Source organism: Delphinus delphis, chromosome 2 (assembly GCF_949987515.2).
Source record: "Delphinus delphis chromosome 2, mDelDel1.2, whole genome shotgun sequence".
Lineage (NCBI taxonomy): Eukaryota > Metazoa > Chordata > Mammalia > Artiodactyla > Delphinidae > Delphinus > Delphinus delphis.
In genome coordinates this window covers 131,273,851-131,301,348 of record NC_082684.1, presented here as the reverse complement: position 1 = coordinate 131,301,348, position 27,498 = coordinate 131,273,851, and the positions used below count along the sequence as shown (strand labels likewise).

The window sequence follows — 27,498 nt, the reverse complement described above, 5'->3', positions numbered from 1 at the left end:
GAGGGCAGGGTTCAACCACCCGCCCCCCCATCAGAAAAGAGAGGAAACAGGTGCTTCAGCTGTTGTTTATTGACATACAGGTAGGCTCTATAGCAACAGGCCTGGAGGCGGCTGCAGTAGTGAGGGAAATGGAAGGTGGAGGGTGGAGTGTTTGTCTGCAGCAACAGTCGAGTGGAGTGAAGGAACAGAAGTGCACAGTGCACAAGGTGGGAGTGAGGGAGGCTGAGGGGGGCTGGAGAACCAAGTAAGGGCCAGGGCCAGAGTCTGCTTAAACTGGAACCTCTGCCCTATTCCCTAAGGCCCCTACTTTTAGCCGACTATCTCCTGATCCCACGCCAGGGCTGGGAGTTCTCCGGGTATCCATTTTCTACAGGAACTGAATCGAGTACACAAAGGAAGAGAAGCAGGAGCTGTTGCCCTCTTTGTGAAGCTCTGGGGCCTCCAGTCCTGCCTGCACCCCTCCTTCGTCCCTTGCTCGGATGGGGCCACATGATGGGTGGCCCAGCTCTGAACTACCCCACCCAAGCAGGGTCTTAAAAACAGCCGTGTTTCACAGAGGCATTAATCTTCTTCCCTGGCATCCCAGCCCACCAGTGCCACACCACAGCCCCAAGTGAGCACTACAAGCATTGCTGGCCTAATGGATGGGTTGGGGAAGGGGGATGGGACAGGGGCTGGAGGAGGGGCTCCGGGGCCCATCACGGCACAGGAACTACACGCATGGTGTTGGTGAAGCCAGAACCAGGGCGCCACCCGGTCAGCACAATGACGACATCTCCCTTCTTGAAGAAGCCTCGGGCCTTGCCTGGAGGAAGAGAAGAGGGGCTGGTGAGTGAAGAATCATGTGAAGAAGGTATGCACCTGGGAGACTGCCCCACAGTCGAAGGAAGCTAAGCAGGGCTGACGGGCCTTTACTCCCTTACACCACAAGGTGGCGCTAGCCTCACAGCCCAGGCAAAGGGGATGAGGGAAGCCTTGATATATCCGTATGGCTCAGATAGCAGAGCTGGAAGGGACCTTTGGACATCATTCATATTCTACTCTAGAGGGTGGAGAGCCCAGCCCAAAGTCACAGCTAGCTGCTTCCTCTCATCACATGATATCCTACTCTTATACTGGGACAAAGACCATATGAATACATAATTTGTACATGTGCTGGCCCCAAGTGTAGGAGCTCTGGCTAATTTTATGAAAAACCTCAATGATGAGCAGATGCCAAAGAATGGACAACCCCGATTATCGAGGATCCTTTGCTTTGGATCCTAGACTGGAAGAGAGTGAGGAGAGAACGTGGGGTGCTCAGCCCCACAACTCAAAGGCCCCTCTTCCCTCCTGGGCTCAGCCCAGGACTCCAGGGAATGGGATGAGGGATTCAGAGAACATTCCCAGTGAGGACAGCTAGGGCTCTTGCACCCAAAGGCCAACATGTTCCCCTTTCTATAGGGTCTCAGAGAGACCAGTGCTCAGGCACCTTCTCCACCCCTCCACCTCTAGCCCTTGCTCCCAGCCACGCACCAACATTCATGGCCAAGTTCACCCGGAGGTCCACGTCCTCAGCCCAGGCCTCCTGCACTGGGTCCTTACACACCACAGGGAAGATGCCGCGGTACAGGTGGGCCTGGCGAGCTGTCTGGTGATTCCGGGTCACAGCAATGATGGGGGCCCGGGGGCGATATCTGGACACCTGATGTGCAGACCTGAGATGGGGGACAGGCAGACAAGACTGTTAAACAGTGTCCCAGGAAGCTCCTCAGGGCCTTCAGCAACAACTCACCCTCTAATCCAACTCCCTATGCCAGCCTGAGGCTCTCTGCTGCCAAGACTGGGGCGGCTCCTCATCCTGTATCTTCCACAGCACATAATTCTTCTTCATAGCTATGCTACCCATCTGCCCTGCCCCGCTCCCAACAGGCCAGGGCCCCAGGATCATGCCGACCCAGCAAGGTCAGTTTCCCCCACTTCCCCCACATGGCCCGTACTTGGCAGCAGCTACAAGCCAAGCAACATGGGAATAGCACCTGACTCTTGACATTCGCAAGAAAACAGGAGCAGAGCCCACCAGTCCCCCTTGGAATCTACAACGCAAGTCTTCCCTATTGCTGTGCCCTCTCCTGACTCCACGTGACCCCCCGGGTCCCTGAAACAGTCCCAGCAACTGGGCTGTAGAGCCCCCCAGTCAAACCTGAGTATCTAAGTGAGGCTTAGAAATACAGGTGGCTACCCAGGAGGCAAGACCAGGGGATGGGAGTGTCAGTGGGGGAGGCTCTGCCTGTGAAGGCTCCTCGGTGGGGGAGGGGACCCCTGTACAGCCCCAGCGCCAGGTGCTTCCTTCAGCACTGACACTGTGTACGTGTGGCTGCAGATGTGCCTCGGGAGGTGGAGGGGCCTGCAGGGGGAACTGGGGCCTGGAAGGCAAGCTGTGAGGACTACTCAACAGGTGTCAGGGAAACTTAAGCCATGTCACAGCAGAAGGCGCGCTGCGTTAAGGCCTGGCCTCCGTACAAGGCTTTCAGAGGGCAGCAAGCGCTAAAGTCAGGACTCGCTGAGAGTGAAATCCCAGAAGCCTGGAGTTAAAAATAGCCAAGGAGCAAAGGCTGGACTTTTTCATAAAGGTCAACCCAAATGGTGGGAGCTTTTCATCCTGAGCCCTCTGCTGAGGGAATCTGCACATCGTGTGTCCTGGTCCTAAAGGCAGTCCCACCTGCTGCTCCTTGGTGCGTGGGGCTGCCTGTCTGCTCCTCTCCACCCGCCTCCTCCAGGAAACCCTAGCTGCCCTGTGGAGGAGGAGCACACCCCAGATCCAGGGAGGGAAGCACGACAGCCTAGTGATCTGGAAGGGACCCCGAGCCTGAGGCCGAGCAGAGGCCTCAGCCTGGATGCACGGCCCAAGTGCCAGCAACACACCACGGTGACCTTTCCTGGGCAGCACCCACTTGCCTTTGGGACTCAAAGACCGATGGGACGGGTGCACCAACCAAACAGCATGTCAGCAAACAGCACTAATTTTCCACACTGAACTTTTTAAAGAGCACATAGCAACCAGAATAAGCAAAACTGGTTATCCTTTACTTTTTGAGAAAAACAGCTTTTAAGTATCAACCATTTGTCATCAGTCTGTCTGTCTATGTAATTAAGTCTCTAGTTCATCGTGAGGGTATAAACTTGCTTTGGACCCAAATGGTCTGACACGCCTATGAGCACTGCCTGGGATCCTGTCCTTCAGGCCCAGGGCAGGGGTTCTGCTCGCTCCCAGAGCCTGGCCACGGGGCCAGGGGAGCTCCGTCCCTGCAGGGTCCCGGGCACAGGCTGAGGGGTCTTACCTTGGCTTGGTGCCATCTGAGCACCGTTTAGTGCACTGCTCCCAGGACCCCCAAGGAAAGGTGCTGCCGAGCTGGGCGTTCCCAGGGAGCCGCTGCCACCTCCTACCTGCCAGACTTGGTGAGGACGATTATGGCCCCACTGCAGCACTTGAAGGACGCCTCCACGGCACCCACGGCGGCGGCTTCGGTGGGGTCACTGGTAATGGGCGACAGGCGGCGGAGTTCCTCAAATAATTGCAAATGGTAGATGGCAGCCTCTGCCTCACGGGCAATCTAGGGAGGGGCAACATCGGTCCAGAGGGACGAGAGGGGGACAGAGCTTTGTCAGAGCCGTGTCACACGGGAGAGGGAGGGGAAGAGTCGCACAGACAGCTGGTGAGGGGCATGTCCCTGGGTGCAGAGGCCAAGAAGAGCCCAATCGCTGGAGGTTCTGAGCTAAGCGAGATCAAGACTCGCAGGAACCAGCCCTTCACCAGGCGCCTGTGACGTCGCTGTGCCTGCCGAGCTGAAGGACCCTGCGGTCCTGGCCTGCCCTGACTCCCTGGCTAGCTTCCTGCAGGTGAGAGGAGAGGTCCTGAGTGCGGGCCCCAGGTGCAGGGCTGGGCCCTGGCTGTCTTCTAGAACGGCTGGAAGTTACCTGCCCTCAGGGCCCTACCTGCCAGACTCCGTCAGAACTATCAAAGCTGCCGCTAAACACTTATAAGAAGCCTCCACGCTGCCCATGGCCATGGCTTCCATGAGGTCTGTGGAGCGACTTGAGGCTCGCGCAAGTTCTTCAAACAGCTTGAGGTGGAACATGGCTGCCTCAGCCTCACGAGCTATCTGTAAGGTTTAGGGGGAGGGGAGGCAAGGAAGAGGGGAAGGTACCTTAGGTTAATTGGCTAAGTCTGTCCTTCAGGAAGATGCAAAGAGGCAGGGTGATGAAAGCCCACTTAGGGATGTGTGGAGGATTTCAAACATCAACCGCTACTGCTTCCCCTCCAACCGAGGGGAAAGTGATTCTTCCGTTCTGGAAGGATCTATTGATCTTGGAAGGACTTTTTGATTGGCGGTGGAGGTGGAGGGAGATAATATGGTGGCAGGCTCTAGTGCCTGGGCATGGAAACATGCAGAGGCTGGGGCCCCCGGGGCTCCCGGGCCTACACAGCTCCCTGGCAGGACTTGACCACGCTGCCTCATGAACACAGCTCACAGGAAGGAACAGGCCTCCCTCCTCACATGGCTGTCTGGTGGTTACTACCAGGCTTCATGCCTGGCCTCCATGCACACATGGAGTGCTTCCTTGGCTTCGGACACAGGGATGCTACCAGCCTGTCCAATGGCATGCCGTGCAAGCACACTGAGCAGTGCTGGAAAACTGAGGTCAAACAAAGCCAACGTCACGCGGCTTGACCACCTTCTAAGCAGGCAGGTGGAAAATTGGCGAGCTTTGCGGTCAGGAGGAGTAGCCATGTGAAGAGAAAGGTGCCTGTGAAAACACGCAGGTAAGTTTAACAAGACATTTAATTAAATCAAATGATTAAAACACCCATGAGAAAGCCACTGAGTTATTTACAGACCACCTGGCTCAGATAACACCAAGAATTAGGAAGAAAATTTAAGCTTTAGAGGGTTATAATGCAATTACCAGCATCTTAGAGAATGATGGGTGAGGGAAGAATCAGTAATACCACCTCATTAATTTGACAGGATAAGAAGATGAGTGGCAGAATTTGCTAGGTTAACGGTTTTCTTCCTGCAAGAATGGAATGCATGCAGCCCAAAAGGACAGGAAACATGAACAGGAAGGAGAACCATACCTGGTACTGCCTAGCCCTTAGTTAAGGGACATCAACTGCATCAGTGAGATAAAGGAGAAAGCAGTGGACAGGTAAGAGGGGAAGCTGTTGGCCAGTGTTAACTGGTGACATGGACAGGAGAGGCCTGTACCAACTGGCCCAGACCCCATAACTTATCTCCTGAGCAGTGCCATGCAATCCCAGTCTTGCAGTTCTAAGGTGTCTGTTCAAAGGAAAGATTGGGGTATGGAAAAACAGACGTGGGTTCAGAACCCAAAGTCTGGTTCTTAGACTGTGACCCCAGTACAGGCCCCACATGGATACCTGTCTTGATCTCCTGCTAGACGAAGTACCATGTTGCAGGAGAGAACACTGGCTTCAGAGTCAGCAGATCTGGGTCCAAACTCAAGCTGTATTACCATGTACCCTCATCTATAAAATGGGGTGACATCTATCTCACTGAGGTTATGGAGACTACGTCAATCTACACAAGGACTTAACAGACATTTAATAATAGTAGTGAAATTTAACGCTAAGGCTATAATTAAACATATCCCATCTAATTCATTTCATAAATAAGGCCTTGAGAGGTTAAATTTGGTACAGACATTAAAGTCCCTACAGTCTATGCGGTTTCATGGTTCCATAAATCAGGTCAAGGTCACTCTCGCACCTCGGAGGCAATGGGGCCACACAACTAAGCAAGGCAGTTATAGAGAAGGGATGATGTGTGGAGACCCATAAACACAATGGCAGCCACTCTAGAGGGGAGAGGTTCAAGGTCCACTGTCCCCCAGGAGAGAGGAAGCACTCACCACTGGGGCAGTTGTGAGAATGACCATGAGCCCATAGTGCATGAGCATCTGTGACAGCAATCATGTCACACACAGAGGGTGGCATATCAGCCAGGAAACACAGCTGTGCCAGGGACAGGGATTGGTCTCTACCAATTTCATTATGGGCAAATCCACCCAGGGTGCCAAGGACAGACCAGAAGACATCTGTAGTCAAGTTGTCTTGTTTCATGCCTGAAAAAGTATTTAATATAACTCTCATGTCTTCTCTGGAAGTCATCTAAGCCTAATAATCACATAGAAAATGAAGGAGGAAAGGACGATTATCTAGTCCAGAAGTTCTTTTTGGGGGATTGTTTTAAATTTGCGGGAATGCAGGGGAGGGGGTGTCACACAAAGGGCTTGGGGTCCTTTGTTGGCTGGAAAGCGAATAGGAAGGTTAAAGAAACACTGTTTCAGGGTAGGAGGCAAGTTCACTGAGCTATACATTATCAACAGCGACCTAGGGCTGTTGTGAAAGTTCATTTGCAACACTCGTTTTCCCAGGCCTGATGACCCATCCCTGTGTTAACTCTTCAGTAAGCTCTAGAGCAGGAGCAGCCAGGCTGCGGGACATGGCAGAGCGGGAGACCCTTGAAAAGCTAGCTCCCACAGGAGAAAGAGGAGTGGCCTCCAGGGCTCCTCCAGATGCTCTCACCCCAGGGCCAGGCGGGATCAGCCAGCCTTCCACCTGTTTCTATTTGTGGGCCTGTCACCCATCACTTAAACCCCACTTTTTAGTCTAGGGCGTGTGCAACAGCTCAGCAAAGCAGGCGCTGCTGCAGGCACCATGCAAGGCCAGCCTGCAGCCAAGTCAGTGCAGGCAACAGCCTCCAGTGCAGGCCCAGAGGCCCCCGTCGGGGAGGCACCTGGCTGGGGACAGGTGGGGAATCAAAATGGAAGCCAGACAGGACAGCTGCGAGCAGGAGCTCTTGGCCTTTTCCAGAACAGGGCAGAGGGACTCAGGTCCTCTAGGCTGCCCAGAGGAAGAGGTACAGATATCCCAGTACTTGAGCCAAGGGAAGGCTTCACAGTCCTGCAGACAGGAGTGAACTGTGCTATGGCTGATGAAGGTGGCCGCCTCCAGAACAGAAGGAACTAGGAGACGGGTGTGGGCATGAAGGCAGAACAGAAAAAAAACAAGACACCTCCACGCCCCCACCACACACCTCCTCATTCTGCTTGTAACTTGGAGGGTAATAAAAGATCGTGGGCACAGAAGCCTAAAAGGTGTCACTCTGTGCCAGAGTTCACCTCCATCCCAGCCCCAGCCAGGGCGATGGGCGGGCCGCGAGAACTCACCAGGTGTTGCATGCGCACAGCTTCCAGCGGGTAGTCCCCTTTGGCCGTCTCTCCAGACAGCATGATGCAGTCGGCTCCGTCCAGGACTGCATTGGCCACGTCACTGCCCTCAGCCCGAGTGGGGCGAGGCTTCTTGATCATGCTCTCCAGCATCTGGGAGGGGATGGGGTATTCGTGAGACGTGGCCTGGGCTGTCTTCAGACACACACTGACCCCCTGGATCGTGTGTATGTGCACAGAGTACAGCTCCGTGTAGGTGCATGGGGGCAGGGGAGGGGTGGTGGGGTATGGGAGAGGATACGTGTGTGTGTGTGTCCGTCCATGCGAAGAGACCGGGGAGGAAACACGTGTGTGTGTGTGTGTGTGTGTGTGTGTGTGTGTGTGTGTATCCATGCGAAGAGATCGGGTATAGCCTCCAAAGCTTTCCTGTGCAAGGATGCAAACTCGGGAAGAGGCACATACCTGCGTGGCACAGATGACAGGCTTCCCAGCTCGGTTGCACCGCCCAATCATCATCTTCTGAGCAAGGAAGACCTTCTCTGCAGGAATCTCAATGCCTAGATCACCACGCGCCACCATGATCCCATCACTGGCTTCCAGGATCTCATCAAACCTGACAGGGAAGTTGGAAAGAGAGAGAGGTTATATGGAACAGGGGCCACAAGTAAGGTGACGCAAAGGAAGTTTTCCTGGGATTTCTCTGACTTAGTCATCCTTGCACCAGGACAACTACCCACGACACCATGATGGATGCATGGAGGTGGTGGGGTGTTTCAGCTACTCCAGTCCCCCAAAGGGGGCCAACAGTTCTGCTTGTTGGGCTTCTTTGGCACCAGTATGGACACATCACTGGGGGAAAGGGGAGGGGACAAGGTCTCCTCCAAAGTCCCATGGACTCATTTCCTCTCCATCTGCATCTTATGAGGCCCCTCTTAAGGTGTCTCTCTACCATCTTCATTCCAGTTGGCACTTCCAGGGCAGAAAGGGAACCCAAGGCGGCTGACTGCTCCTGACACAAAGGTCTGTGGCCTCTCCCAGCCAAGGACACTTGAGGGCTGCTCCTTCAGGGGGCCCCCTCCAACTTGCTGAAAGCATGAGAATATGGCTTTGCCTGGCCTGGAGCCAAGGTCAGCAAGCACCCATGGCTTATCAGGATGGCACAGGGAGGACCCCAAATTTCCGGGTACAAAGGACATCGACACAAAGCTAAGGATGGAAAGGTCACAACAGGATGACTGCTCCCCCCACTCTTCCCAAGCACACACTTAATCCCCACAAGTAGGTGTGGGGTGTCAGCAGCGCTGGGTTCTAGTAGGGAAACAAAGAGGAACAGATGTCACCCAGCTGGCCTTACTCATACGGCCGTACCTGGTAAGCACTAGGGAGGTGGTGGACCTGCACTGGGACAATGTGCCCCTGGAAGAGGACGGCATGCTTTCCCCTCAGAAGCAGACACCATGCCAGAGCTGGCCCGACCACCAAGCCGGCTGCTTTCTAAGGCAAGACAAGGAGGCCACATGCTTCAGTGTCAACACCAGGCCCTGAGGCTTCCACAGGGCTCCCAAGGGAGGGAGTCCCTTCCTGAGAGCCTGCCGTCTTCCCCCTTGGTGGTCCCCAATTCCAGCAAACACAGGCAGTGTCAGGAGCGCAGCACAATGGCTCCTGAGCCTGGGAGCAGTGACCCTGTCCTCTCCAACGCTGGTCCCTGGGCTCATGGAACAACGTCAAGATGCTGGCACCCCAATCACCTGGGAAGCTTTTTTTCCCTTGAAATACCAATGCCTTCCACTCCCCCTCGTAGGATATTCTGATTCACAGGATATATCGTGCTCTTCAGAGCTGGGCTGGGGCTGAAGGGGGCAGGGACAGTCGGGTGCACTTACCTCCGAACTCCCTCGTGATTCTCGATTTTGCTGATTATCTTGATGTTCTTTCCTTTCTCTCCCAGGACCTTCCTGACTGCATGGACATCAGACGCCTTGCGGATGAAAGACGCGAACACCATATCCACATCCTGCTCTACCCCAAACTTCAGATCCTGGATGTCCTTTTCTGAGACGGCAGGCAGGTCCACAGCAGCCCCGGGTAGGTTCACACCCTTCTTGCTGCCCAAGGAGCCACCGTTCTCCACCTCCGTCACCAGGAAGTCAGGACCTGTGTGAAATGGAGTAGGTACGAGAGGCAGAGCCACAGGGGCAAAAGCGTCCTCACCAGGAAGCAGGCTCTCCCCAGTACAGAGAACTGGGAAATAGCACATGGTGGGTGCTGGAGCCACACTGCCAGGGTTCACATCCCAACTCCACTAACTGTGTAACCGTGGGCAAGTCAATTAACCGCTCTGTGCCTCAGGTAAATAGGGATAATAATATCTACTCCTAAGATGGTTTTAAAATTCAAACAAATTATCATGTAAGATGCTCAGAATAGTGCCTGGCACTTAAATGTTAGCTCTCATTCCCAGGCACACTGGAGTCCTCTATGTATCCTACTGAGGGGATGGAGGAGGGAAGCAGAAAGCCTACAGTAGTGAGGATGAGTAAAAAAGAAATCTCGGGAATTCTCTGGCAGTCCAGTGGTTAGGACTCCACGCTTTCACGGCAGACAGCCCAGGTTCGATCCCTGGTTGGGGAACTAAGATCCCACAAGCTGCACCGCAAAGCCAAAAAAAAAAAGAAAAAAAGAAACCTTCTCATCTCCTCCCCAAGAGTTCAATTAAGTTGGAGTGAAATCTGTTTTTGAGGCTAGGAGTTTATTATAAAAGGAATTTCTGAGAATACAGAGACCCAATCTCGCTGCCAGCCAAATAAGCTATCTTCTGCCAGAGAAACTTAAGAGACGGGAGCTGGTTTTAGACAATTAGACCCTAACTCCCGCGTACGTACCTTTCTGCTTCACCTGCAGAGAAATAAGGCCGTCATCCACGTAGATCTTGCTGCCCACATCCACCACCTTGCAGATGTTCTTGTAGTCCAGCCACAGGGTGTTCTCGTCACACTTTTCCATGTAGGCGTTATCCAGGGTGATCTTGAGTGTAGCTCCCTTCTTCAGCTCCACCTCGGCGGTGCCGCTCTACAGACAAGACAGTAAACCACAAGTCCAAAGAAGCCGGGCCCTCCTAGCGGGAGAAGACAAGCCCTTTCCTCTAGGGAACAAGGAGCAAATCTCAGCTGCAAATAACAATAAAGCCTTTTCCTTTGGAAAGAAATAATCAGACTGTCTAACTTAGTATATTTCAAGGAAAGAACCCAAGAGAAACCTAGAATGTTTTAGTTATACTATTTAATGATAGGGGAAAAGAGACAAAGAAATTGCTCCCCCAAGTTAGAGAGACTTGGAAGTAGGTTTGGAGCGTAAAAGAGGTTCCTTTCTGGTATTGTTTCTTAGCGAAGTAGATGAAATCAAGACTTCTTACAGTGACGGATAAAACTCTCATTTATAGACCTAAACTCTGAGAAACGTGGCTTCTGGCCGGGACAGACTGCTGAGGATGTCTCTGGGGTCCCCTGCGCCTTCCTCCAGCTTCTCCCCAGGATACTCACGCCCTTGATGAGCCCGGTTCGGATCTCAGGTCCTTTAGTGTCCAGGGCCACAGCCACTGGCCGGTAGAGAATGGGGTCGGAAGCAAAGCTTTCCGTGGCTTCACGCACGTTCTTGATGGTCTCTTTGTGGTACTGGGGGAAAGGAGGGGTGATGATAAGCGTCCTCCCGCACACTAGGATCTAGGACCGGCACTGAAGCTGATCACTCAGGAAAGAGCTGTGGGTGTTCTAGACCTCTGCCTCCAGCGCATACCCTCACGCTGCCCTCTCCCCGAGCATCCTCTACCGGCTTACGTCAACCTCCTTGGCCTCTACCCACTTGTACCACAGCCCTTACCCACTCTAAGGGCAAATCTTAGGAACTTTGGAATAGTTACGTTTTGGTGGCAAGACATGTCAACATAAAAGAGGCTTGTCTCCTTTCTCCCCCTCTAGGATTCATCAAATACCCTCAGCAAATAAAGCAGACGACTGGGGTAAAAAACCTAGGACTTGTATCTGGATAATACTGATCTGGCCATCAATGTCAGACTCATAGATTTGGTAATTTTGAGCTTTTCCTCTACTGATTACAACTGCAATTCAAACTCAGTTATTTACTTAAGCTAACGGTGGCCCAAGCTAAATAACTCACTGCTAAAGTCATGCAGGCCTGGTTCTGACGATCACTTCCTGCAGTCTGATTAGAAACGGAAGTGGAACAGGGAGAGGTGGGAATACGCCTTTCTCTGAACTAATTGACCTTTGCCATTTCTCACTTGCAACAAATCCTGGCTTCAATCTCGCCTCTGAAGCCCTTTCTCTTTTTCCATTTGCCATTCCTGTTTGACTAAAAAGGGACTCAGAGCCAAGATGTCAAAAGTTCTTCGTGCTATCAATATGGCATTGCTAGTAACAGAGGCTCCCAACTCAGCACTTTGTGGGCCTCGTCCTTCAATCACCTCTGTCCAGGAGAGCAGCACCTGAGAACAGGAGGTGGGAAGGGAAGGGTAACGCGTTTCATCCGTCAACGCTGTCCTTGTGGAAGGTTCTAAGTGTATGTTGCTTAAAAGGCAGTATTTCGGGCTTCCCTGGTGGCGCAGTGGTTGAGAGTCCGCCTGCCGATGCAGGGGACACGGGTTCGTGCCCCGGTCCGGGAAGATCCCACATGCCGCGGAGCGGCTGGGCCCATGAGCCATGGCCGCTAAGCCTGTGCTCCGCAACGGGAGAGGCCACAACAGTGAGAGGACTGCGTACCGCAAAAAAAAAATAAAATAAAATAAAGGCAGCATTTCTGGCCGACATGGCATTATAGAACCACACATTCAGTAAGAACACATCTTGCCCAAGAGAACTGCCAAAAGTGGGGGCTAGAGACGCTGTGGCAAAGCTGTCAAAAGATCAGATGCAACAACAACAAAACCAAAAGATCAGATGCAGACGTGTGGATGTGGATGTCCCTCTGTCTGAGTGAGGGAGAAAAAGCAATTCCAACGCTCTGCTTAGAAGAGTATTTAAAATTGTCAAGAGCTGGAAAAGCATGTCCCAGCCACTCATCAAACTAAGACTGTTACATTATATAATTAACATTAGAACAATTTCAGATCAGTTTCCAAAACCCTGATCCCAGAGACCACACAGTTTTATCCTGGTCAAAAACCTCAAATTAAACCCACAAGAGGGACTTGGGTGTTTTGTTTTGTTTTCTAATCCCAACTCTAATCTGGGAAGACGAGTTAAAGCACAGACAATCTCCAAATGCCTCTTGTAGTTTAAAAAAACAAAATTTCTGAGTGAGCCCCGCTCCCGCAGGGGCAGATACCACTCGCCCTTGCCATTTCAGAGCTGTGTGGTATTATTTTACGGGATGGAAGAGGCCATAAAGCCTAGTTAAAGGTCAACTTCTTAAAATCTATTTCTGCTACTCCGTCTGCACACAGGAGACCCTGGCACAGGCCAGCAGTAGGGATCAGTTGTGAACTGACGTTCAGTGATGTCTTTAGTTCTCTCTTCAGACTAAGCTAACACTTACAGGAATGCCTAGCGACTCCTGCCGAGGACGCCCTGCCTTTGGAAAATTACAGAATGCCATCCATGGATGTCTTAACCTGCCCAGGGTGCCTGCTGAGCACAGTTCATCTAAACTTGGTCAGGCCCTCATGATATTTGGAGGCCGGATACCTGCCAGGCCATAAACTGTTTATGGAACATGGGTTAGAAAACCTACAATGAAGATTCTCATGTTTCCAGAAAGGAGGAATTCACCTCTTAGACTGCACTTCCTGAGGCTTTATTTTTAGCTGAAACTGAACACCAACTTCCAAATGCCAGAGGGCAACCCCTCACCTCCTGACCTTACAGGGTAGCATTTTCTTTATCCTGAACAGGAAATACAGAGGTCAAGAGGAGGGAAAGTTTGCCTCACCCATTCCTCCTCTGTTAATACCAGGATGAAATCCCATGGCCTGTGGTTGAACCTGAAGGTCAGGCACTGTCCCTCAGGCAGGTCCCACACACCTCAAAATGAGTTTGTTCTGATCTTGGGAACAGAAGCACGAATGGAGCACTTCCCAATAGCTGCCACCTGGTCCCTGGGTAAGGTCCAACGAGTCAGGTCAGCTCATCAACAGCCCCAGCACTAAGACACTCCTACCAGACTGTTGGGGAAGTATGCTGACTTTATTTTATTTTAATGTACCAAAACCCCCGGGAAGGGACAGGCTGGGAACACAATGCTGATTAGGTAGGTATTATATGCCAGATAGTGTTAGTGCATTAGACCCAGTCTTCACTTGCAATAATGGAAACCCTTCTCCTGGACCTGCCCAGTTTATCTTGGGTCTAAACTAGGCCAGAATAACCTGCAGGGTAACTTACTGGTTCGTCACTGCAGTTATGAACTGTTACAGAAACCCTGGGGCAGGAGTGTCAAACTCCATGGGTTAGAGGAGTTTCCAGGACTTTCCAGAACCCTTGCACACTTTCCTTGGTGAGGGCTAATGGAGCACAGGTGTTGGGGAGAACCAGGGCGAATTACAAAGTAGGTCTTCTTTGCTTGAGGAGACCTGGCCACTTGAGATGGCAGGAGACGGGGAAAAGGAAGTAGGGATGGGCTGGTGAAGACAATCTTCCCATTGGCTGTAAAACCCACACTTTCTTGCCCAGTCCACCCTGGCTAAATGAACACGACATCCCCACCCCGTTTCCTACAAGCTGCCCCAGTGGCCAAACTACCCAGCCGAGGCACACCTCATGAGTTCCATGAGAAAAGTTCAAACGAGCCACGTTCATTCCAGACTTAATCATCTCCTTCAGCGTCTCCACTGATCGGGAAGCTGGGCCTAGTTAAAAAAAAAAAAAAAAAAAGTTTTAAAGTCATTAAGTGTTAATTATCCAAAGGAGAAATAACACTTTAAGTTTGCTTCAATTTAAAGAACTCTTGATAATTTTTTCCCCCAAATAACTCAAAATTCTTTAAAAAACATACACATGACTATTACTGTGCTAGCCTACTTTCTTGATTTAGAAGGACATCTCCCATTTCCTTCAAATTCTACAGGCTCCATCTAATTAGGAAAGCCTAGGTAAGTCTCGGCCAGCCCTCTATGCTCTCCCTGAAACCCAGACAGATGTCCAGCTACAGAATTCTGGTTGTACAGAGCATGTCAAAAAGATCCTTCCCTAGGTCTCTGAGATGCTCTGCTAAGGAAGATACCCTCTAAATTTTACCTTTAGCAGAATGCAGAAAGCATAAGAATTCTTTATTGCAAACTCCTCTGACCAGTTCTCATAAGAATCTCTGTAGCATCTTGCTCAGTACCCAGGTCTGCCACATTTATTTAGTCTTTTCAGGAGAGGAAAGGTCACTGTCTCAGGAAGCCCACGTTTCAGGGGGAGGGGGCACCCCCCACTCACCAATGGTGCAGATGATGCCGGTGTTCCGGGCCGTGATGGGCGGCGAGTCAATGTCCAGGCGGCACATGTGCTCCAGGAATGTGTCAGCCATGGCCGCGTGCAGCTGCTGGGTCTGAATGAAGGCAGTCCCGGCATCACTATGGGGCTTCGACATGGCTTCTGAGGTCTTGGGTCCAGGGGAGCTGAAGAGAGAGTAATCAGTTTGAGAAGCCGGAGGCAGCTATAATATACAGCTTGGCACAGGAAGCTGTTTCCTGCTTACACATTAACTCAACAAGCACACTTTGTTCAGAAGCCACAAGAAGCCCTGCCATGCTCTGGCTGTGTGGGTGCTCCTCAAGTCAGGCCACGGGCTCACGTTATTGTGAGCAAGTGGAAAAGACCTCAAAGAACAAGTTAAAACCACGTACCCAACACGTGTACGTCCCAGGCATCCACTGTAAGCACGCCTGCCTTACACTGGGCTAATATCTACCTCAACAACTTCCCTGCTAATCCTATAAAAATAACATCATTTTACATGCACTGCAGGAGCTTCCTCAAAAGGAAGTTGCAACCAATCTTCCAGGGATATAAAAACTCACCCCTAGTTTAGTACCTTGGTGAATCTAGATCTTTGTATGAAAAGCTGTCTCAAAGCTACAAACATCTGCTATGGGGAGGCGCACCCACACTGCCTCTTAACAATCCCCACCCAAACACAAAGTGACTTTCCTGGTCATAGAGACAACCACTATCCAGGCAGTCCTCCTAGTTCTAACCCACAGGACCACGTAAGTCCATTACTCAATTCATCCTAGGCTGGAGAATAGGTCCCAGCCCATTGACAAGCAATAAAAACCAGTCCCTGGACAGGAAGCAAAGCTCAACCAGAACCCTGAATGCAAAATGTTTCATCCCAGGAATCTGTACCTAAAAATTACATATGGTACTTTTGGTCAGAAGGACTTTAGGACGTGCAAAGCAATTTGCATCAAACCAAGGATAACCATAATGGTACCAGTCTGGCTCTAAAATTATTATAATTACATTAACAGGAGAGTTGCACTATGAAGAAATTAACGCTTGTCAAATCCTTTCCCCAGCTGATCTTCTAATGCACCACCCAATTCCCTAAGACTGACAAGTACACCACCCGCAGTGACAAAGACCATCTGTTCCAGGTAATTAATCAGCCCAGGTCACAATCCTGACCAGGGGCACAACTGCCCCCGACCTTTGCTTTTCTTCATTACTGACTTTACAACTAAACTCACTCAGCCGGTTAGTTAGCTGATTACAGAGACTTGAGAAGCTTCCAAGCAGTGTTTCAAGAACCATCAGGGAAGGATGTGAGCCAGAAGCCTGACATGCCTCATCAGAATGCCATTCCTTTCCTCAAGTTTTCAGACCAAGGGTTACTCCTTCTCAAATCCTTCGCCTAAGTGCTTCAGCCCAGGCTCAGGAACAAGCCCTTCTTTCGCCCTATCCCACCGCCTCCTAAATCTCAGGACTCCAAATCAAGGCACCCCATACATGTAACCCTTACTCTGTCTCCTCCTCCATCCCCGACTCTGTGGCCTCTCTGCATGGCTCAAACAAAGCATGCATCTAAACCCATCTCTGCCACCCTCGATAAGTCCAGAAAAAGCCCAAGAAGCTTTGCGACCAGTTGTGAGTGAATTTCCTGTAAGCTATTGAAAACTGATGGCTACAAGTCCCCAGCTACAGAAACTAAATATTTAAAAACGAGAAAATAAGATACCAGCTAACTATTCCACATGGCATATATACTGTTCCTTTCAGTATGTGTTTCCTAACTCCCTACAACATACCAGGTACCAAAATGAAAACGTCCTCTCCTCCGTGACCTATTTGGTTTTGTATCCCTTAGCACCAAGTACTTGGGGGTATTCCAGTTGTTTACTGAATGATGTTTCAGAGTATCTTAATGCCTCTTTGTCAAAATCAAAGTTATACCTATGTCCCTTTCCCCACAAAATCCGAGGAATTTTTGAATTCCTGACAGCACAGCCTGGGCAGCCAGGGTCCCTTTACCTGCACTCACGGTTGAAGTAGGGTGTATATAGCTCCAGAGCACCTGGGCTTAGGTGAGTCTGGCTGTTAAGGGAAGATTATTGAAGAGATGGTGCCTGGTGGCACACCAAGGCAACTGGAACACACAGGCCTTGCTGTGGCCTCCAGGCAAAGGGAGTCATCCAGTGCGAGGACTGTACTGTGATCTCAATGAGTGGGTTGAAATGACTAACCCGACTCTTCTTAAAAATCATCAGTTGGGGCTTCCCTGGTGGCACAGTGGTTGAGAGTCCGCCTGCCGATGCAAGGGACACGGGTTCGTGCCCTGGTCCGGGAAGATCCCACATGCCGCGGAGCGGCTAGGCCCGTGAGCCATGGCCACTGAGCCTGCGCGTCCAGAGCCTGTGCTCCGCAACGGGAGAGGCCACAACAGTGAGAGGCCTGCATACGGAAAGAAAAAATTAAAAAATCATCAGTTGGATCTTCTCTAGACCTCAGACATTAGGGTCTCCTTGCAAAGATCCGGCTGGGGCCACTGATTATCGTGTTCTCTGGGCTTGGGCTTCCAGTGACATAATGCTCTTTTTTTGGCTCAGGGTGGCTCCTTGGTCCCACCTGCAAAGACTGCTCGGAGCTGAGAAAGGCTTGCCCTGCAGAACTGTACAAGGATTAAGGTAAAAGCTGAGTGCACCTAAAGCTCTTTGGGGTAATGGAGAAATTACCTTAAGAACCAGGTATCCAGGTAGTAGTAGGTAGTAGCTGTTCCTAGAGATTCAGCTATGTTATAAATGAAAACACAGAAGCCACCCAAGAAAATACCAAGAAACTGGTAACAGAAAATTCGCAGGTAAGACAGTTCTTAATGGCTCCTTTGCGATGCTTTATCCCCTCCCCTAACACCCCAAAGATTGCCTTCCTTTAAAGTCTCTTTAAACTTTGGTTTACTAACATTTCACTATTCTATACAAGAACCTGGTCCCTCTCCCTTTTCTTTGTGGGGTGGGGGGCAGGAAGGGGCAATAAATTAAACATACATAACAGGACTGGAAGGATAGCTAACAAAATATTATCAACATGTTATCTGGGTGGTAGGATTACAGCAAATTGCAAATTTCTTTCTTCTCCTTACTAAAAAATTTACTGATACTAAACACTTTCATAATAAGAAAAATTACAAATGTACCTCTTCTGAACATGATATATTTAAAAGCATCCTGGTAAAAGTGTTGGAATTAAAACAAATGTGAAGCTCCCTGTTATATTATTCAACTGCTGCTCTAGGCACTTCAGGAATATTCTAAACACAGTAGAGGTGGGATAATGCATCTTAGGCCCTAGATCACAAATGCACTGCAGGATAGTTTCACTGACTTAAGAAGGTCAACCTTGGGAATTCCCTGGTGGTCCAGTGGTTACAACTTGGCACTTTCACTTCTGGGCCTGGGTTCAGTCCCTGGTTGGGGAACTAAGATCCTGCAAGCTACACAGCACAGCCAAAAAACAAAGTCAACCTTGATCTATTCAGAATCTCAAAGTGCAAAAAAAAAAAAAAACAAGGTTAATATGGTCCATAGGACTACTCTGTGCCAAAAAACCTGTTAGTCACATGCCCAAATCCAACAAAATTCTTTTCCTGTTTAGTCTGTCCTCAAGCATCAGAGCAAAATCTTTGTGACAAGGATATTCTGGTACAGAAGGGCTGCCTCAAGGACAGGAGATGCTATTAGCAGATACAATTATACTGGGCTCAAACACTAACCCTATTTCACCATCTCAAATTAAATCTGAGGGCCTCCCTGGTGGCGCAGTGGTTGAGAATCTGCCTGCCAATGCAGGGGACAAAGGTTCGAGCCTGGTCTGGGAGGATCCCACGTGCCGCGGAGCAACTAGGCCCGTGAGCCACAACTACTGAGCCTACGCGTCTGGAGCCTGTGCTCCGCAACAAGAGAGGCCGCAATAGTGAGAGGCCCGCGCACCGCGATGAAGAGTGGCCCCCGCTTGCCGCAACTGGAGAAAGCCCTCGCACAGAAACGAAGACCCAACACAACCATAAATAAATAAATATTAAAAAAAAAAAATCTGAGGTCTGCAAGCTCTGATCTTTTGCTTATCCAGGTTACTAGGTACAAAAATAACAAGTGAAATTTTGTTTGAGTGCATTTGCACACCAGCAATCCAAAAGAGCTGGCTTGTCAGGAAGTCCGTCCATGTTCCTACAAGATCTCACCACGTCCTTAAAGCCCTCTACCAAACTAGGGACTTCATGTCTCATGCCCAGGTCACCAACTGGTTTTCTATCCCCTCAGGCTCTGCCCCGGAGCCTCCCTTGCAGGGAGGGCCAGGGCTCTCCTACCCAATGAGCCTCTTCTCCGGAGCACAAGCTGCCCATCCTACCTAAAACACACTCTGGACTCTCCCCCAGCCCCTGGACAGCAGCCTCAGCGGTGGTTTCTCAGGGCGGGCCTCTGGGAAGAGCTGCCCTCCCTCCAGCTGGCTGTCTGCACGGTGCCTGCCAGCAGACGCGGCCAGTTCATGCCAGTCTGACTCACTACAGCATCCTCCTCTGCAGGAGGCACAGACATGCAGAGGCAACCTCCAGCCAGCCGTGGGAGCCCAGCATAGCCACTGATGGCAGCAAATGCTGTGCCCAGGTATGGGAGCCTTATTCTTGAGCCTGAGCTCCTGCTGTAGGACCTTCCTCAGAGCCATTTCTCCTCTGTGAGAAATGAGACAACATCAGAGGCCTTATTGTTGTGTGGGCCGAAAGGACGGAGCAGGCACAGTCACAGCTCAGCTCCAGGGGCCCCTGCTCCCACCCTGCCTTTCTCAAGTGGCTCCTGGCTCTTTAAAGCTATAGTTTTGTTTATGCCAGACACAATTCTTTGGTCACTCTTCAGAAACCTGAGGGTGAAAATCATAGAAGAAAAAATACCCAGCACCACTTAGTGTCAGTACTGTTGGCAGGTTGTCCTGGGAAAGAATCATGCTTCACTCCACCAATTCTAGCTTTCACAAAAGCCCACATCATTCTGCCCTAGTAAACCAGCCTGGCCTATGAGCCCGCATCTGCATAAAATGTTTATTTAACCAGCCAGGGCTCCCTGCACCAATTTTTGCTCTGATGCCAATCTCACCATACAGACTAACTCAATAATGATGGCACCTGGTACCTATGATTGTGTTTCTCGCTCTGACATCCATTTGCTACCTACACCTCTTAAGTCTACAAGCCAGCATGAAGGTCTGATTCCCAAATCTTCAGAACACCAACATCTGTTAGAAAGTTTGCATCACAACGTGTTGGACACGGCATTCAGGCCAGCCTGCTCTCTAGGAGCTCTGTTCCTAGATGATGGAGCAGAAAAATGTAATTCCCAAGACTGGCCCTAATCTGACTATGGTAGCAAGAAGATCAAAATGGGTGCTGGGCCAGCCACAGAACCTAGTAAGGTCTGAAGTGAATGGCTGTTCATCCTCATATACAGTTAGAGTAATGACAACAGTGTATTTGCATATGGAGTGGGGGGAGGACAAGCAGTTTTTAGCTAAGAGATGGGAGTTATATTAAGTCCATTCTACCCTCAGCAGGCCCCATAACAGAAAGCAAAGTCTGGTGTCACCAGGTTACACAAAACAAAATGAACCCACCTGTAGGTTCAAGTAAAATTTCCTTCTTTTATTCAGGGCTAGAACTAAGTGACAAACATTATAAGCAGGAGCCCAAGGTCCTATTTCAAATCCGAGTGTGCAATAGGGCAGAAAAGCTGATATTAAATGAGCCTACCCCGCAAAAGGACCACTCAACTCCAGGGCAGGAAGTCCCGACAGAGAAACCTCTACCATCTCAGATGCCGAGGATTTGATTGCAGATGCTCAGAGAATAGAACTGGTTCAGTCGGAAGGAGGAAGTTTAGATGAACCTTTTGCTGCCTTGTGTTCCTTACTAGGCTTAAAATTATGAGGCAATGCTTCAGGGCATGATATTTACACTCTGGAAGCAGCAAGGAACCTGGGACACTGATTTAGGGCCTTTGCAAGCCAGGTACAACACCAGGATGGGTGAAGGCCTCAGCAAAGGGAGGCACTGGCTCAGCATTTAAAGGAAGAGCTGCCCTGCATCACAGCTGCAGGGAGAAGAAGGGGGGAGTGAAAGGAGGAACGGCAGTGCCAGCTCTCCCAGAGCACTGACCTAGTTAGTATACCTGGTCTTCCTGCAGTAACCATCATAAGTTTGCTGCTATTTTATTTTGTTTTGAACTAAAGAAATATTAACATCTGTATTTTTACCACCCAGAACTGACCATTAATATTTATCCAGGGAATTCCCTGGCAGTCCAGTGGTTAGCACTCTGCACTTTCACTGCCGAGGCCCTGCGTTCAATCCCTAGTTGGGGAACTAAGACCCCGCAAGCTGTGCAGTGCAGCCAAACAAGCTGTGAAGTGCAGCCAAAAGTTAAAAAAATAAATCCAGATTTTCTTTAGACTTAAAACAAAAATTTATCATTATATACAGGTCATTTTTTCCTCCACTCCCAGGTCCCTCCAACCCTTCCACATCCCATCATGAACTTTGATACCCAACCAGTGTCATGAATTTTGTATCCTTCTAGTTCATTTAAGGGTGTCTGTATCTATACTGAACCCTATGATATTGCTGTCTTCTAAAGTACCCTAAGTAATATACTGTAAGGCATCATCAAACAGCTTGCTTTTCCAGCACATTTAAGATCTATCTAGTTGGTACACAGATCTAGTTAATTCATTTGAACTGCTATACTAGTCCAGTGCATAACTAGACCATTTATGTATTCCCTTACTGGCTGGTCATTTCCCCATTAAACCCAATTTTTCCTCATTAATCAATACTTATAACAACTCTCCTAGTACATGTCTTCTTGTGCAGGTGTGAGCTTCTATAACCAGAGATCAGTTCCTGGGCCACAGGGTATATTTATTTTCTATTTTACTAAATAGTGCTGAATTGCTCTCCAAAGTGGTTATATCCACTTACAACCAACCAGTAAAGTGATTTCTTGCCTTCCCACACCTTTGCCAACACTTGATACTGTCAGACTCTTAAAATGTTTGCCCATCTGATGGGTGACATGTGTTAATCTGCTCTCTAATGTAATAACAAAAGAGGGATATCAGGTATCAGAATAGTTTTGTTTACCAAGTCTTCATTTCCCTGCCTCAACTAGATCAAAACTCCAGCACTCCTCCAAAATGTGTATGACTTTGTCTCATATACCATGACTGACTCAGCTGACTGAGTAATTATTTTGCACTCATCACCTGAGATAGGACGGATACCAGTTGTCTAAAGTTAAATAAATGCTATCTGTTGGTTGATTAAATGTTTGGAAGGGCTGGGACTCCTTTCAGAGAATGTTTTTTTTTTAAACTGCATCAGCTGAGCTGGTCCATACTCTGAAATGCTATAACCAGCAACCTCTGCCCTGTCATATCTCGTCTTGGCATCTCCCCCACTAAAGCCCTTATCTGACCTCCAAACACAGCTTGCTGGCGTCAGGAAAGAGAGGCTTACAGTTCCCCAGGAGTTTTGCCTATAGAAAGAACTGGGGGAGGTGAGTCGCAGAGGCCACCAGAAGTACTGCAGGCTGGCTCTCCCTCCTACGTGCAGACCAGCACAAACCAATGAAGGAAAAACGGCTGCAAGGGCGGGGCTGCACCACTTGGTGGCCCTGCCAACCTCCCCTCCTAAGCTGAGCAGTAATAGCAGGAGGCCAAAAGGCAGAGCAGAGGCTGCCTGACCACCCAGGCTGGCTCACCTTCCCAAAACAGCTTCTTTAACAAAGCCCCAAATAATCAGCCTATTCATTTATCTAGTCTAAGGCTGGCTTGTGGTTAAAGAAGAAGAAAAAAAAAGAATGGTCTTCATTTTGTTCTATTCCTATCTGTAACAGAATTGATGCTTAAAGTGATGACTCAAGGTCCTATAAGGCCGTTCACGAAATAAATCACATATTTCACAAGATCCTCAACGAGGTTGCAAAACTCTGCTCCCATGGACAACTCAGTCTTACGGTGTACCAGTTAACTGGGGTTTGACTGTGGATAGTTTGAATGATTCAGAAATAAAGATATTGTCAAATGAGTCATTTCCCCCTACCTTCACCTCAGTCTTAGCTCTTATCCAAAATAACACACCCTGGCGTGCCTTCATGAAAGCTGAAGAAAAATAAAAAACCCTGTAGTGCAAGTTTGTAATCAAGAGCTGCATTTTTTTCTACCTTCCTGCTCTCAACCATTTCCTTATTTCTTCCACTGCCTCAACATTAATAAACAGCTTTAAGAAATAAAATGGCTTTTCCTGTGACCCCACATTAATGTCACAATACTCAAAGCACAGAAGCACCTCCCATAAGGTGCTAGCTCTGTCTGGAGTAACAGCTACCAAACTTGCCAAATCACTGGGGCTGCAATTCTTAAAGACCCAATAATGCTCTTGGCTAAACTGTGAATTCAACACTAAAATTATTTACTTCTAATGCAGTGCTTAAAGTGAGAGCAGCTGCCCTAGACAGAAGACTAATGTCCATATACTTAGGCTCAAGTCCAGTAACTCAGAAATGAGTTCAAGGACATTCTTTAAGTCATCGTTATTCATGTCCACTACAACCCGTATTCCCAAAATGGCTGCCATGCCCACTGCACAAGGCTCAGAAATATAGGTGTGCAGACTGTTATCACCTGGGCATGAGGCTCTGCCATGCTGCACCTAAGCGCAGTACAGAGAGCCTGGGGACCTCCACCAACCATTTGTCACTTAGTTGAGACACTTTTAACTGGGGGAAATGCATGCTTCATTATTTGACTCACTGAAAGGGGAGAGGGGACTTTTTAAGCCAGCAAAGACCACAATGCAGTTTCCCCACTCACCCAATGAAGAGAGTTCTCTTAAAAGCAGATAAATTCAAAGGTTTAGTCATCTTCCCCAAAGCCTCCCCCACCTACACACACAGACCTGGTGATGGGTTACATATTCTTCCCCTCGGAACAGCCCACTGCATTCCCAACAGCATCCTCAGGCAACCTGAGGGCAAATTATTTGCTAACAATGCTGCAGAGTCCTGACCTAGGCCCTCCTCTCTACGCCAGGGAGTGGCCACACCCTCATTACGGCCAACAAGGAGCTACTGTCCTTTGCCTCTAATCCTAACCTCACACTTAACCAGCTGGCTGAGCAAATCCCAGAACCCTACCAAGAGTGGGTGGGAATGGAACAGGTGAAGATTTCAGTCTTGGGGTTCCAAGTTTGTTTCTACTCTTGTAGCCAAACACCAAAGGCTGCAAATTATACCCCTCCTGCCTTCCTTTGTCTAGAGGACCAAAGAGCCCCTGTAGCAAGTGGAGAGTTGAAGAGTAACATTATTAGTTACTCTGTAAACACTGTACCAGGACCCTGGAGGGGACTGGTTTCCAGATGTCTGCCATTTAGAGAGCCTGATTCCCAAAGATTAACTATGAGTATGTGGTTTGGGGATGGCAGACAGAAGAGGAGCCCTTGCACTCAATTACGATTTAAGTAACTGCGCTCAGTGACCAAAGAATACATTTGGAGGCATCTCACCTGAGATTAGACACTGCACTGAGTATTCAACATATATCCATGTAGGTGTGTATATATCAACCAATCCTTTCAACAATCAAGAGGAAAAATGTTACAAGTTACACATGGGAAACTGAGATCCAGAGGCTGAACTCCCACCGTTACTCATGTCAGTATGTTAATGAGTTAAACCCGACCTAGAAAAAGCCTGTTTCCAACTTCCCAATGCCTCTGTCAATCATGCCCGGACCTCAACTATCAGGCCGATTTGTGCAGAGGAGGATCAGTGTCCTGGGCTTCAAGGACACAGATAAGAAGCCAAGGGATGCCTTTCCATTACTAGGTCTTTAAATAACTTTCAGACTGGAAGGTGCTTTCCTGCTTCTTCAAACCCTGTGTGAGGCCTCCTCCCCTCAACCCCCAGCAGGAAGTGTGTACTTTCCTCACAGCACTTACCACTGATAACTTTCATGTTCTTTCCCTAATTAGACGGCGAGTTCCGTGGGCTATAACCATTTTAGCCATCCTGGTGTCCACGCCGCTCCCCAAAACAGCTCTCTACACACGAGTTTTTATTGAGTGAATGCAGGCACGTGGCACCAAGCTCTTGACGTATTTCTACTCTCCCCATAACCTGCTCCCACCCCAACCCGTGGCCTCTGCGCTCTACAATCAGCCGCATCTGTTAAGTAACATGAAGCAGAGGCGGGGAGCCAGGTGAGTGGCTCGAACGCAAGGAGGCCTCTGAGCAGCATGCGGAGGCTTGTCGGGCCAGAGATGGTGCTTGGCCGGTAACGGGCCCGAAGGTCAGTGGTCCGCGATCCCGCGGGGCAGGGCTCTGCAGGGCGGGTCCCGGGCCGCTACGTGCAGCCCCGCCTTGGCAGGATGGAGCCCAGTAACCTCCTAGGAGCAAGAGCAGCCCTGCGGCCGCCCCATCATATTCAAGGCGGCACAAAACAGGAACGCGCCACCACAGGGCAGCCACTCTTTCTTCCTCTGCAGCGGGGAAGACCAAGAGTTACGTAACCTCCAGCTGCGCCCCGGGCCGCCGCTGCATCTCCCCGCCGCAAGCGAGCCAGCCCGCCCAACCGCAGACCACTGCACTTCGGGCGGTGACGCCGGGACGCGGGCCCGGGGCTGCAGGAGAGCCCGAGACTGGGGAACTCTGATGGAGAAGGGGACAGGACTGAGATGGGAGACCGAGGGGCGGGGGGGCGGGAGAGCAGGCGGACGTGACCAGAACGGAGGGGGAGGGGCGAGGACGCGGGTGGCGAGAAGGAGGCTGCAAAGAAGAGGGATGCGGTGGAGCGAACGTGACTAGAGAGGAGGGGGAGGGGCGGGAGCCAAGGCATGAATGGGGGTAGGTACGAGGAGGGGACAGAATCCGAATGGAGGAGGGACGGGGAAGCGGAGCTAAAGAAGGAGTTTCAAGGAGAGGTTACAAAGAAAGCATCAGAATGAGGGGGACACGGACAGGATGAAGACGAGAAGCGAGTATTATGGGTGAAGGGGAGGAGACGAGCGTGGTGGGGAGGGGGGAGGGAGACTGAGGGAGAAAGGATCAGATTAGGAGAGAATAAGGGGAGGAAGACGAGGATGGGACCAGGCAGAAGAGGGAGATAAAGGGAGGGGAGGATGGGACCAGACTGGGGGTGGGGGAAGGTTAGGGACTGGGACAGAAATGGGGCTGGCTGACCCATCTGCCTTCGGAAGAAGCAGGAGCTGGGGGCTCTGAAGAGGAGGCCCTAGGCGCGAGCACCCTGTCTCGTCTCTTCAGACCCCAACCGCGTTGAATCCAAGATGCCACGGATCCTGCGCCACACTGAGTGCGCAGGCGGGCTAGGATTCCGCACTGGCAGGGGCGACGGAGCCCCGGTGGGGACGGATGGCCCAATCTCTCCCCAAGCTCACCTCCGACGTCGTCCGGTTCGGGATGCGCGGCTACCACAGGGAGGTCCGAAGGCTCGCAGCGCGTCGCTCCAGTGCGGGGATCAGCTACCTCAGCCTCAAGGTTATCCCAGCTAAACGGCCGCCGCAATCCCTCCGCCGCCCCGCCCCCCACCCAATCCTGGCTCCCAGCTCTCGGGGCCCCGCCCCTCTGCGTCCTCGCCGGGCACAGTCACCTTCAGTAGAAGTGCTGAGGGGCGGAACGGGCGGGCAGGTTGCCGTTTAGAGGCGGACTACATTCCGTGGCGGAAGGACATGTTACAAAAAGTCACAGCACTGACGTCCTCAGCGCCCAATGGGGAAGCTTCGAGGCAGCAGGACCCGCCCCCGGAGCTCCGGGTATCTTACCCACCCCCCCTCCGGTCCCCCGGCGCCCGGGCCACCTGTTGCCGCCAATTTGGAAAGCTGGACCAGGGCACTTCTCTTGACCCTTGGCCCAGGCCGCCCCAGCTGAGCTGCCCTGGCCTATCCAGATGATGCCTAGATTTATGGGTCCCCAGGCAGCATTCCCCCAGCCCTGCCCTGCGACTCCCCGCCTACCCCCGCACGGGTGCCCGCTCCACTGCACACCCCGGCGACTGAGCCGAACCCGAGGTTCGCGAGCCTGAGATGGGATCAGAGGTGGGGAAGGATGGAGACTCGTGGGATGGTTGGAGGTTTGGGCCGTCTTCGGAGGGGCTCCGACACTGGAACGGGGTAGGGAGAACCAGGGAGGGCGGAGTGTGCATAGAGCGGGAGCACGAGGCCCTTTTGTTCTTGGGGCTAGAACAAAGAAGGAAGTTGGGACCATGTGAATACTTATGTAGGGGCTGCAGTCCTGCAGAGCGAGTGCCTGAGAGTAGAAAGTGAATAGAAGGTATTAATATTTTTTATATTTCCATCAGGAAATGTCAGAACGTGAGAGCCCATAATCTCTGCCGAAGTAAGCACTTCTGTTTCCAAGCTTGTGTATTTAAATCAATTATTGTTGGAGCTTTTCCTACATTCTTCTCTAAGACATTTTCTGATTTCCCAGTAATTAGCCAATAACAAGTGATGACAGCAGTTATCAACGAAACAGCTGTTAACTCTTGCCATCTTTCAAGAGAGCAAGTTTTGAGAGCAGATACAATGTTGGCTTGTTAAAAATCGTGAATACTATTATCTTAGGTTCTTTCCTTTTCCTGGAAAATGAGACCAAAGGGTGTGACCTGCTCAGGCAGACGCCCTGCCTGCAGCTGAATCACAGGCCTTCATTATGCTTTCCTGTTAGCTCAGATAAGCTGACAAGGAAAAAGTGACCACCTAAATTTGTTT

The 27,498-nt window shown here is 50.5% G+C and overlaps 1 protein-coding gene across 2 annotated transcripts; it reads right to left on the bottom strand.

Moving 5' to 3' along the window:
• Positions 1-51: 51 nt before the first annotated feature.
• PKM (pyruvate kinase M1/2) lies at positions 52-26,301 on the bottom strand. Of its 2 annotated transcripts, none has more exons than XM_060005672.2 (11): positions 26,167-26,301; positions 14,667-14,848; positions 14,001-14,092; positions 10,773-10,904; positions 10,116-10,302; positions 9,117-9,387; positions 7,696-7,846; positions 7,234-7,386; positions 3,976-4,142; positions 1,516-1,697; positions 52-805 (listed from the first exon to the last, which is right to left on the bottom strand). In XM_060005672.2, exons 2-11 carry the CDS (start codon positions 14,818-14,820, stop codon positions 699-701), a joined length of 1,596 nt encoding a protein of 531 aa, XP_059861655.1. In that variant the 5' UTR covers positions 14,821-14,848; positions 26,167-26,301; the 3' UTR covers positions 52-698. The 2 variants fall into 2 exon arrangements, with proteins under 2 accessions (XP_059861655.1, XP_059861654.1); XM_060005671.2 differs by lacking the exon at positions 3,976-4,142 and adding an exon at positions 3,427-3,593.
• Between the last annotated feature and the right edge of the window lie 1,197 nt (positions 26,302-27,498).